Source organism: Thunnus thynnus, chromosome 22 (assembly GCF_963924715.1).
Source record: "Thunnus thynnus chromosome 22, fThuThy2.1, whole genome shotgun sequence".
Classification (NCBI taxonomy): domain Eukaryota; kingdom Metazoa; phylum Chordata; class Actinopteri; order Scombriformes; family Scombridae; genus Thunnus; species Thunnus thynnus.
In genome coordinates this window covers 3,523,581-3,536,014 of record NC_089538.1, presented here as the reverse complement: position 1 = coordinate 3,536,014, position 12,434 = coordinate 3,523,581, and the positions used below count along the sequence as shown (strand labels likewise).

Sequence of the window (12,434 nt, the reverse complement as noted above, 5' to 3'; positions counted from 1 at the left end):
TAAGTTCAAGCATTTGTTTACAATAAGGGCTGAACAGTGTACTGATTCAACATCAACGTCACATACAACAGTCACACTGCAGAGGACTAACTAACCGCTTTGGTTGACATGTTAAAAAAGCAAAATTAACTGTAAAGTTTGCTTTTTCATGACTAATCTTACAGTCGAGCCTTCATTTAACTGCACTTTGTTTAGCAGACACACATGCATGTTCTCAAGTTAAAATAAAGGCAACATCTGCAATTTGGAAGTATTTTTGTTTTAAAAAGATGATGGGAAGCAAAAACACTTCCTTTCTCTGTCTTTCTTTCTTTCTTTGAAAAACAGCTGAAGCTACAGAGGTATAAATCTACATACTTATATCCAGTGAAATTATGAATTTATAAGATTTGCATTCACAATATATTGCTATCATCAGCACCATATCACTTTATGTCTTTCTTGTTACAATGTTCTAAGATTTCTTCATGAATAAACGTAGTAGTAAAATAAAGTAAAATAAAATAGTAAAACTAAGCTAGAAAATATTGAATTACTGAAGAAAAGCAGGAAAAAGTGGGGAGAGAAGTGACGACTCAATTAGAAACAAATGGCAGTTCTTTGACTTTGTGTTTCTGTGATTGTGTGTCTCTCACCAGAAGGACTGCTTGGCCAGCTGGATGACGTTGGCGGTGGTCTCGACGTCAATGTAGTCATAGTGCAAGGTGGCTGGATCAGTGGTGGAGCCGGTCTCAGCCAACAAAACCCCCAACCAGCGACCCATCGCCTCAGAGGAGGAGGCCTGGAAGAAGAAAAAGACAGTTACAGAACCAGTTTGCATGATATTAAAGGACCTAAAAAAGCTTGTTGATAAGAGCTCAGAGCAGTTTCTCTAACTGTTTTATCATTAACTTTACTTTTTCACATTAATATAATCTGATCAACATTTGGTTTGTTGTAGGGAGTGGCCACTTCTTGCATGGAACTACCACCAAAGACTTGGTAATGATGGTTTTACAAGGAAAAGAAACAAGGCTATTAGAGAACAGTGTATAGACTGTGTGAGGAAATAGAAGAAAAACAAACTAAATAGCAATAAGGAATAAGGAGTAAAACATGACAAGCATTGTATGCTTGTACCAGTGTAAGCGTGCTTTAATGTTACAATCTCGAAGATCTCCATTTCGTTCTCTGATAAGCGGTGATTGCAGGTTGTTGTTCTTTTGCGCAGACAACATTAATAAATTACTCTTATTGGCTTTTTACTTGCGAAGCTTTTATTGCATTTACAGTAATGTAACGAGTGTAGTTGTTGTCAACTAGAGTACTTCACCTGGTTCCTTGTCCTCTGCTCTGCTGTGTGTGCAGCACACACACACACAAGGACCCCTCAATGAAACATGAGTGGAATGGAATAGAGAAGAGAGGATATAGCGCGACCATAAATGACAGAAAAATGCAGCAGGGACTGTTTATTTGTTATTTACCTAATTTATGTGCACTTGTTTCATTTCAGCTCAGTGTGAGAGTCTGAGCCTTCTGTGTGTGTGACAGGGGAGACACTTACTGTCTGTGCAATAAATGCTTTGTGAGTAAAAAGCCAATAAGAAAAAGCTTTTAAAAGATAAGCCGCTTCACACACAAGCGAATGAAGAACCAGTTGCATCAGCTCTGCTGATTTGAATGTATGGCGGGAAAGTTGCCACTGACACCTGGTTTGTAATAATCATAATTCAAACGCAAGGGCCATGCAAATCAGTGGGCCATAGGCTCAATCACCATTGTGTTACCTTATTCGACGATAGATAGTGACTTAACAGACGTTTATTGAAATGAAATCTTCAAGGTTATAACTTTAATGTTTGACTGTTGAGACTGAAACACAGGAATACACATCTCCTCATATGCAGGATGTAATGCAGAGTTTGCATGTATAAGGTACCTCCAGTACAGCCACCTCCTGGCCGTTGCGAAGCAGGCGGAAGGCGAAGGGGTGTTTGTGGTCGAGGCCGGGGCTGACCTCGCAGCCTCGCAGGGGCAGCGAGGCGATGTGGCTTTTCAGGTCATCACGATCCTTATGGAGGAGCAGCTGGTTGTCTTTGAGACGGCACCAGCGCTCCCGCCAGCGGTTATTGGACAGCACATTCAGGTAGCCTGTGAATCAGCAAACGCAGTCAGCAGAGGGCAGTCTTTAAGAACTGACAAGCACTTATAATCCTAAGATTTACATTATATCAAACCCCATTTTTGATACTACTTATGGCCAGCATTTGAGTGAGTACTTGGATTCTCTGTATAGTAGTTTTCACTGGTTGGCTGCCAGAGCTCCTAAATTGTTGACTGTCATCTTTAGTCTTCTTAGTTAAAACAATGTGATGTGATGAATCCTGTAAAAAATCAGTTTGTTTGGCTGCGCTGTAAACAGATACAACAGTTGATGTTCGTTTATTGCATTTCTGACAGAGTGGCTGCTCAAAGCAGTGTTATCTGCACTGATGTTTGATTTTGAACAGAACTCTGGGACCTGAATTATTGGGACCTACTTGTTGTTTCCACCAACACTCACCAGGTGTCTCCAAATCAACCAGGGCCTCAGTTAAGACCTCAGTATGGTTAAAACCAGCAGTTCCCAAACATTTTGAATTACTTGCAGACCAGCCAGTGGAGGTGGGCTTAATTGTCAAGCTCACTTGTTCTCCACATTAGACAAAGACTTTCGTCTTGTGGGTCCATATGTCTGTTCACAAATCATGTAAGTTTTGGTTCAGACACAGTCTGTATATCACAATTAAGCATCAATGTCGTGATGGAAAAGATAGAGAGGGAGGGAGGGAGAGACAAGTGAGAGAAGAGAGGGTGCAAACATAAAAACAAAACTAAACATTTACCACAATGTTACTTTCTTTGGTCTGTATTTTCATTTTGGTTACCTACAAATTAAACAGTACAAATAGACATGTAGTGATGACGGACTGGTTGTCTTCAGTACTGATGACCTACTTTCACTCAAAATCAGGATCAGAAGCTGCACCGAGTTCAAGGTGATTACAACAAAAACAGCATGTAATAGAATATACAATTACATAATTATCATTCCATTTTTTTTGTGGAATCACATCCTGATAACAAATATACCAAGGCCTAGGACCAGTCCACGGCACAAGGGTTGAGAACCTCCGCTTGAAACTGCTTGAACTTTCCTCTCATGCTCTCTTTTTTCAGTTTTCATCCAACTTCTTGTGTTGCTTTTTGCGTGAACATTGAGTGCAACACCATTGACTGTCTGAATGTGCACGAGTACACAACAAAGACACGAAATCAAGCAGGCAGAAGGCTGCAGCCAGGAGGTTTTTTAGTCCTGCTTTAGACGACATGTTATACAACCCGGTGTCTATGAAGCAAACAGAATCCTTTAGGATAATAACTTTAAAGTCCTCTTCTTACCACATGTGGGTACGTCTTCCTCAGCTGACGAGGTCTGCTCATCTGTAGACGGCTTCTTCTTTCCCAGCCCGATGATTTTAGTGATCTTCTTCCCTGCGCCCTTCCCCACTGTCCCAGACTTCTGCTCTGACTTTGAATTCTTCTTTCCTTTTCCTGAGAGCAAGACAGAGATTACGAGTTTAATTCATGACTTAAAACAAAGGGGAAATGAGTAAAATGCTGTGTAATGTCCTTTCCGATGGACTCCTACAGACTTAATGTGCTCTGCACTCATTATTTAAACACAGGAAATTACTAAGAGAGATATTACATGTTCATTTATGTTGATTCAATTATGTTTAGATGCTTTTGCAATACAGTAAGAAAAGAAGAAGAAAAGAGAGAGAGAGAGAGAGAGAGAGAGAGACAGAGAGAGAGAGAGAGAGAGCAAGCAACCTTAGACTCCACTATAAACAACCATAAGTTCAGAATCAGCTGCATTGGGTTTAATCAGACCCTTGTGGGTTCAAAAGCTCTTTGTTGGTGAATTAGGCTCATTTTGCAATCCCAGCAACCCCACAGGTTATAGTGGGCTGATTTCAGCTGGCCTAGTTTCTATCCAGAGAGAGGAGTGACAGTGCACATTCTGCTGGAAGAGGACTTAAGTTAAGTAAGCCAGGTCTTAAGAGGCTATGTCTCAGTCCCTCTGTCTGTCTGTCTGCAAGTTTACATGAAGAAAATAGCTCCTGCTTGGTTCTCTTATTTAGATACTGTGGTCTGTAGTGTATTCAAATGTGTGTGTGTGTGTGTGTGTGTGTGTGTGTGTGTGTGTGTGTGTGTGTGTCAGAGAGAGAGAGTGAATCAAAAAAAGAAAATGAAAGAAAGAAGAGAAGAAAGGCAGTTTTGGTCTAAAGACGTGATAGTGTGATGTCAAATATATCAGGACAAGAAATGTGGCTTAAATTCTAACTGACAGATCTGGAGTCGAAAGAGACAGTGGAGAAGAACTGAGGGAAACATTCTCCTTCACTGATGTCATCATGCCCAGACGGCTAACACCGAGTGTCTGGAGTGATTCTAGACACACACATGCACACACACTAATATACTGTATATAAATCATCAGAGCTGGTTTGCACAACCTCTATGCCTTGCACGCATCAGCACCTAGCCGTTGAAAATGAATGAAAAGTAGTCCAAACTGATATGGTAATGACAGAAAATCCTTGTATTAAATTCTTTTTTGGCACTCACAAGCTTCTGTTTCAACATTTTTTCCACATTGCGTTTTCCTCCCTGATATGATGTGACAAACTACCACGGCGGCTGCCTTAATTAAATAGGAAGCCGTCTGCACTCAATTTCGGTCGCAGGATTTTTCTCTTGTCATATGTATAAAAGTATACAAACACACGTGACACACAATGCAGTCCTGAGGTGGAAACCAGACACACAGATGTGAAAGCAATTCAAATCTTTTTAAAAAGGAGGAATTATTATTATATTTTTCCCTTTAGGAGAAGAGGAGGAGGAAAACTCTGATCAGGTAAATTTGATTCCAGTAAATCAGCTCTTTTTGTTACCAGCCATGGAAAGAATGTGGCTGATTAAGCTGAAAAGAGGGTTTCAGGACTGAGCGAAGGACTGACTGAAGCACAAGGAGAATGGGTGAAGTAAGGCGTAGAACTCGGTGGAGTATTACGTTTATTTCACTGATGAATCTGTTGTGTTTACTGGATGATAACAAAAGCAAGCAGAACTGTCTAAATTAGAAAATCCTTCAGTGATTCTTGCTTCAAAAAAAGGTATATATCAGACGGAGATATATCAGATCTGATTCAGATTTATGTCACAGCTCTGAAGTGGTCCTGTAAGTGTCATATGGGTTTCAGAAAACCAATACAAGAGACATAGCTTCATCGATAAACAACCAAAGCTGTGGACTAAATTCTGTGTCAAATCACTCACAAAGTCATATGATGTCTTTTCTACCATGCCCACTGCTGCCTGACATCTGTACATTGGATTTACAGTCTGCAAAACGTGCAGAAGAATCACAGAATCACATTCGCATATACCACAGTTAAAAATGTCACACTGACTCTGAAAGCTTTGTGGTCAATACCCACTCTGCAGCATCTCAGTGAAAAAGTCATCCTCATTGTGGACTGACCAAAACGTTAAGTGTCTTCTTGTTAGACCATCACTGACCATTTTTCTATTGTTGGTCTGACAGGAGATTTCTGGAGTTTTTCGGAGTCAGAATGCTTCTTCTTCTTCTATGCTTCTATTTTAATTCAGTTACTTAAAACCAATGCACTTGCATTCATGAACAAGTGAGGATATCAAAACATATCCACTCTAAGCTGATCTCAGCTTCAATCATGCTGTCAGATTTCTGAGCATGAATCTACATATGTATTGAATCATCTGAGGTGAGGAACATGGGTGTATTACATGGTTGGTCATTTTGCTATCCCATATCTGGTTCTTCAGTACATCCATGGTCAGAATCCAGCATGGAAGCAAGAACCTGCTTTAGCAACCCAAGGATTGTGACCTACCTATGACTTGAGTTTTAATGCTTGAAATATAGTATGGTACCATAGAAATACCTAAACATTCCACATTTTACGTCAGACAGTTGTCATAATTTTGGTGCCAAAGCAGCCCTGCTGAGCTAGCAGTAGAGCCGCCTTTGATAATCCACAACAGAAAGAAAACCAAATAGATGGATTGATTCTCCTTTGAGGAAATGTCAAACAGCAAATACGTTGTTGACCAGTTATTATTAAAATTTACTCTGTGTACAACCATCAGCTATAAATGCTTAAAATATCACATGACTTTGGTGTCACAGATGACTGCTTAGCTAATGGAGCTTTTTACTTTCTTTGCCCTCTGAGGGTGCATACATGTACTGGAAGGCTGAGAATGAAGACTGCTACATCCTGAATGATGCTTCTATACATCTCTAGAGACCACAGGACAAACAGGTTCAAACCTACCTCTCTGGAGAAGTAATCAACAATTTTATATGAGTACATTAAGCTCATGTGGGAGATCATTGTTGATCCTATTTCCACATTCCCCACAGTTCCACAGCAATGACACATAAACATGACTTACACAACCAAGTCAATGAATCACAGCTTTGCACTGACTCCATAAAAACACAACTGGATTGAAGATTTGAAATGAACTGCTGGTGGGAAATCTGTTTAAGACATAATGTTGGAAAAATGAACTAATCTTAATGAGGGAAGAAAAATAAGAGTGTTAAATTTTAGTTGACAATCCAAATAACTGAGCTGACAAGTATAATGGAATTTCTCTCCCTGAGAGATTCTGCCTGCTCGGCAAACAAACGCTAAATAATCGAAGACCGTTTGGACCGTATCTCTTTGTTTTGGCGTCTAATTCAGCAGGGGAAGACCATCTCCGTGTAAAAACCATGATAAATGAATCGAAATGCTCATTCTTCATGCTTCATGCATTAGTATTAAAGTCTGACCTTTTCAGAGTTTGCAGAGATTCCCCTCTGAATCATGAGACAGATGGGGAAAAAGCCGTAGCCGTAATATCTCAGGATACACTGCAGGGTCCAAGTCAGGAACAATTCTTTGTTGGTTCCCAAAAATAACAATATTGATCATGTCCTACCTACCCCTCATTTAATTTAACTATTAGTGCTGTAAGGTGCTTTTATTAAAAGCTTTTAAAACACTGCTACAGTGTTGTGCCATGTGAAAATGTTGAAACATCACACAATCTGACATAACAATTCCAACTAAGTCCAATTAGTCCAATTAATTAATAGCCTTTTTTGTTTTGTTCTGGCCCAAAGACCAAGATCAGGGGCCAGTAGGTATGGCGTGCTGTGGGCTTATGGTGGGCTCCTTGATATAGGTCCTTACTTACTTACTGTGGGCTCTCATTGTGGGCTTACTGTTATGGGACAAATGTGCTTATGAGGGTTGTTCACTCTAAACCTGCACTTTGGGCTTGGTGTAGGCTGGCCTACTAGGGCCTAATTGTGAGGGGCATGCTGGTGCCCACTATTTTGTACTACATGTGGCCCCTTGTAGCTGTTTGTAGCTGCTTGTAGTTGTTCTAATATTTGCTGCTTTTAAGAAACAATATGCAAACATTTTTACACTGTTTTGGGTCTGTACCTTGGAAAATGTTCAGATAAAACAAGCTGTCGGAGTATTTTTCTCATAATTCTGGATTCTTCTACAAGAATAAACTGCAGCAATTCAGGTCACACCAGGAAATTTGTTAGCGGAGTTAGTTAGCTACACTATGACAGTCAAAATAATAACCTCAATCAAATAGATGCAAGACCATTATTGTATATTTAGCGTCTCTGCTTGTTTTCCCTGAAAGTGAAATTTTGTTCCTTCATTCATGGATATTTTTGTTGCTAATGCTAACTATCTAGTCCTTCTTTTGACTCCATATAAACCAGAATCATCATTTCAGGGGGATTTTCCCAAGAAACTACAAAAAAAAACTCAAACACTCTCCTGAACTGGATGGAAATGAATCAATTCTGCAGACCTTTAATGTTACAGATAATTGGGTTGCTGTTGCTGTGGACTCTCACCTTGGTCCTTGCAGTCGCTGTGTCCATTTTCATGGGTGGCCTCACCATCTGAGCTTGGCCTGTCACACGATGACTTCTGGCAGCAGGAAGACCACACACAAAAAGAAGAATGGATGCACAAGAAGGTACAAAGTGAACAAAACTGTACTTTCCTGAAAAAAGACAGGTCGACAAAGGCATTAACGCACAAACACAGCTGTCTAAGTACACTGTAAAAACCCTTAAGAGCATCTGCAACATGTTATGGATGAATAATTAGGCTACGCTCATGTTTGCTGTGCCAAGTTGGTTTGTCATTAAAGAGCCTCTGATGTAGCTCACTTTCCACCACTAAACACACATGCACTGCAGTACTGTATGGCTCCAGTGTTAACTGTGTTTTTACCTGCTTTTCCAATCCAATAATGCACTCTGTTACCTCCAGCTCCCTAAATCTTCTTCATGTGCCATATGGAATAAGTGTTTTTTGGCAAACAGCTTTTACTACCCTGTGTGCTTATGTTTGATTCTGCCGAGAAAATAAGTCTTTATGGGATGAAGGGATATTTGAAAATGTTTTACTATTACAGCATGATCAAATTTTAGGTCCAATGACGCCATCATTAATTCTGAGGAAGATGAAAAAAATCCTCTATTGCTTCTTAGATTCAGAAGAATTAACAACGCATCACTAGTGGGACAGAGTACGGTTGGGATTTGATAGCATTTTAACAAATCTGAATCTATCATCAAATCTGCGATCAAATCTTAAGCCTTTTAAATCCCTGATTGAATCTACTGTGATGTCACTTTCAACACTGGTCTGTTAGGCTATACTTAAAGCTGACCTAATCAATGTTTTTATATTAACAATTGATCAAATGACTATGCGGAATGTAAAAGAGGTCGTTCATAGTGATAAACCCACAGTGAATTGTAACTCCAACCTGCATTTCCCTTCAGCTCTTCAGAATGTTTTAGCATCTTTCAGCTCATTGTTTTGGTTTAACGGCACGCAATTTTACCATTTTGGTTTTGTCTGGTGAAGGCTGCTGCAGCTGGCAGCAGTGCCAGTGGCAATGGTCATCAACCATCTGCAGATGTGTAATAAACTGAACTTTCATGTTGTAGCTGGATTCTATCTGCATCATTTTACAATCTGTTTGTAGGTTAGACTACTGTAAAGTCTCTTTGTTAATGAGCAGCAGGCAGCTGTTAAACCCACACTACCTTCCTAGCACTAAGAGTGAATACTGGACTTCATCAGATGGACTCCAAATAAAAGCTAACATTGCTCTACGTCTGCTGGATGTGTAAATAAGCAAGTGTTTGCTAACTTTATAAGCTGGTAATGTATCAATGTTGTGTTTACTACATGCCCCCAAATGTCGAAAAAAAATATTAATGCTGCTTTAACTGGAGAAAGTGACTTCAACTGAATAAGTTAATTCTTAAAGTTACAACACACTAAACTCAAAGATTCCATGAAATATATTAGCTTATAAGTCTTGCTTATCATCGAGTGGTGTAAAGTGTGGAGTTTCTTCTGCTAACAAATGTTCAGTAGCCAAATACAGACACCGCTTTGCAGAGAGAACTTTCCCCAGACGACAGCCAAGACTTTAATTTTGGCCTTTCGACAAGATATTGATGGAAATATAAGGAAAATATATGGAAAATAAAATATTTTGCTGCCAGCGAGGTTTGTCATTTTGACTCATGAAAGCAATGGTTAGCGCCGGCTAAAAACAAAAAGCCAGCTACCTGAATGTTATGAGAGAGAGAGTAGAGGAGACGAAAGATTCAAATTCAATGTGAACATAGCCAAACCAAACCAACATAGCCAGCCCTCTGAACATAGCAAACCCAGATAATTTGACAACCTGGAACTTGATCCTAAATTAAACCCAAGTAATTCATGGGAAAGTTCAACATCCGCTGCTGAGATAATTGCACCAGCATTATCAATCAGTGTATGAGTGTGTTTTGTTTACCTTTTCCAGTTCGGGCTTGTGCACTGGTGATCCAGATCCAGCTCCATCCAAGTCTACACTCCCATTAACACACACCTCTCTCATCACCTGGAAATGTAAGAAAATACAGCATTAGCTAGCCAGACTACTGCTTACATTAAAAAAGTGGAAAGTCCACTCTCGCGCACGTCCTGATCACTACCGAGGGAGTTCAATTTATATGCTGCCGTGTCTAATGCAGCCGGTGGAATGTTAGGTCCTAACCATCATCATAACACATGGGTGGATCCCTTATTTAAAAATCCTATAATATTTCCTCACACCATTGCCACATAATTAAGCAGCTCATTCTTTCAGCCTAGAAAGCATGCCTGGGGTAATGTGGGCCACATGTATGGTGAACTCCCTCCTCTCATATCCCATCATGCTACTGAATGGCAGCCAAGGGATCATAAGGCAATACAGCCCATGCAGTGCAGTAACTACAGGAGGCAGAGAGCGTGCATGCATGTGTGGTAGAAGTCTGTTGAGGGGTGGAGGTGTCTGCTACACACATTAGACACCACAGAGTTTTACTACGTCTTTGGAATCCTTATGCAATAAGGTCCAGTAGGGGTGAATGAGATCTGCAGGGCTCTGGACGGGGCGCCAGTGTGCATTACCGTGACCTCATTGGACTTCAGACCTGGCAACCCACCGTCAGATCTGGCAAGCGTAGGCGTGCGGCGGTGACAGGGGTGTGTGTAGATGAGCGGTGGGCAGTTGGAAATGAGATTTCAGACGACCCGCTGCGTGCGCAAATTGACTAATGCACTCTCTGACACACACAAACACACACACACACTCCCCCTCGTCTTTTCCACAAGCATTCTGAACCATCTCTGGCCGTGCAGAGCTCCTCAGCTCATTGGTTTTGGCTTGGAGGGAGCATAATTGGGTTTCGCGGGGGAAATGACAGGCTGTGGCTCCACGGGTTTGGCTCAGAGAGCTGCTCAGAGGCCGAAGAGCAGGACAGACAGCAACATCATGTCTATCTTCCATTGGAGAGCTGCGTTGCAAGTCTGGGGTACTATGACGGTCTGATGATGTACTACAAATCAAGCTTGAGGAGGTAGTGCAAGTGTGTGCGGTACTTTTGGATGTGGACCACTTTCAATAAAACAAGTATGTTGGTGATCGACAACTTGCTGCAAGTGTTTTTTATACATATGCACCTCCCAGAACCACACAGTTCACATTTTTATGCCATGAAATTTGCTTGAAACCTACACATACTGAACTTTTTAACCATACCAAAGAGTAGTGAAAATGTGAAAACTATATATTCCAGTAACAGCAAATCTGCATAGTTTAAAAAAGTATTTGATGCCTTTACTCACTTGGGATATATTATTTATCTAGCAAATCATCAAAAAAATGATTCTGTCTTTATAAATCAACCTATATTCAGGGCTGCACATATGTGACAGCACATAGTAGGGCTTTTTATTGGAGAGATTTCTGATCATTTCCATAAAAATGATCAAAAATCATTCTCCATGCTCTGCGGGCTTAAACCAGTTGCCTTTGGCTGCACTTTACATACACCACTGATGCATGAAAGCAGTGCTAAGGCATTTTCTTTTTAAAATTCCTGTAATTTTATCTTCATTTGTTCCTTTTGTTATGAATTTTGGGTGCATGTTTATGTGGTTTGTGCTGCAGAAAGCTAGAGGAGTTTAACTAAAGGGGTATTTTTAGTTGTCTTTCCAATGGACGTGAATGGGCATCCTTGGATTATGCCTTTATCAGATAGCTGAAAGTAGTGATGACAGGAAATGAAGGGAGAGAGAAGGGAGACAGGGAATGATGCAACAAAGGTCCCTGGCAGGACACAATCTGGAGATGTTGCAGTTTATGGTCGGTGCCTTAACCACTAGGTTACCAAGGTACCCTATTCCTGGAATAAGTGATTCTACTGCTTTATCAAAGACACTATAAAACTGAGCAAGCAATACCAAGTCCATCTTGTCTTACCAAGATGGTGACATGCACAAGATTGACATGCACTGTCAAGCAGCAGCTTGCAGTGGACAACAATGATGCAGTAGGGGTTGGACTGTCAAGGTGGCATTTGAATGCATACTTGAGCAGATAAGCTGTGAATAACTATGAATATATAACTTACTTTCCCCATACTTAGTAATAATAAAAGAGAAATTAGGAGGGAAGATATAACATTAGTCAACGGGCAAAGGAAAATCGGGTTATACTGTGGAAAAAGGTAAAAAGAAAGGGTCAAATAGGCAGAGAAATGCACACAATTCTTTAGGTTTAGGAGAATGAAGTAAGGACACAATAAGGACATGTGTGTTCCATAAACACATCGTTAGCTGACAATGTCTGGGAGAATCATTACTGTATCTCGCAGGCTTTGGAAATCCTTAGGCACTCTCCTAGCCTTCCCTTCCCTACCTTCTCATCCTGTCATC

General features: G+C 40.5%; 1 protein-coding gene across 2 annotated transcripts in view; it reads right to left on the bottom strand.

The window, feature by feature from the left end:
* afap1 (actin filament associated protein 1) overlaps positions 1-12,434 on the bottom strand; it is a 72,207-nt gene that overhangs the window by 10,090 nt on the left and 49,683 nt on the right. For both annotated transcript variants that reach the window (XM_067579261.1, XM_067579260.1), the window contains exons 7-11: positions 9,985-10,071; positions 8,012-8,087; positions 3,424-3,576; positions 1,922-2,133; positions 636-781 (exon numbers count right to left, since the gene is read on the bottom strand). In XM_067579261.1, the coding sequence (XP_067435362.1) occupies positions 636-781; positions 1,922-2,133; positions 3,424-3,576; positions 8,012-8,087; positions 9,985-10,071 (674 nt within the window). The remainder of the gene's footprint in view (positions 1-635; positions 782-1,921; positions 2,134-3,423; positions 3,577-8,011; positions 8,088-9,984; positions 10,072-12,434) is intronic.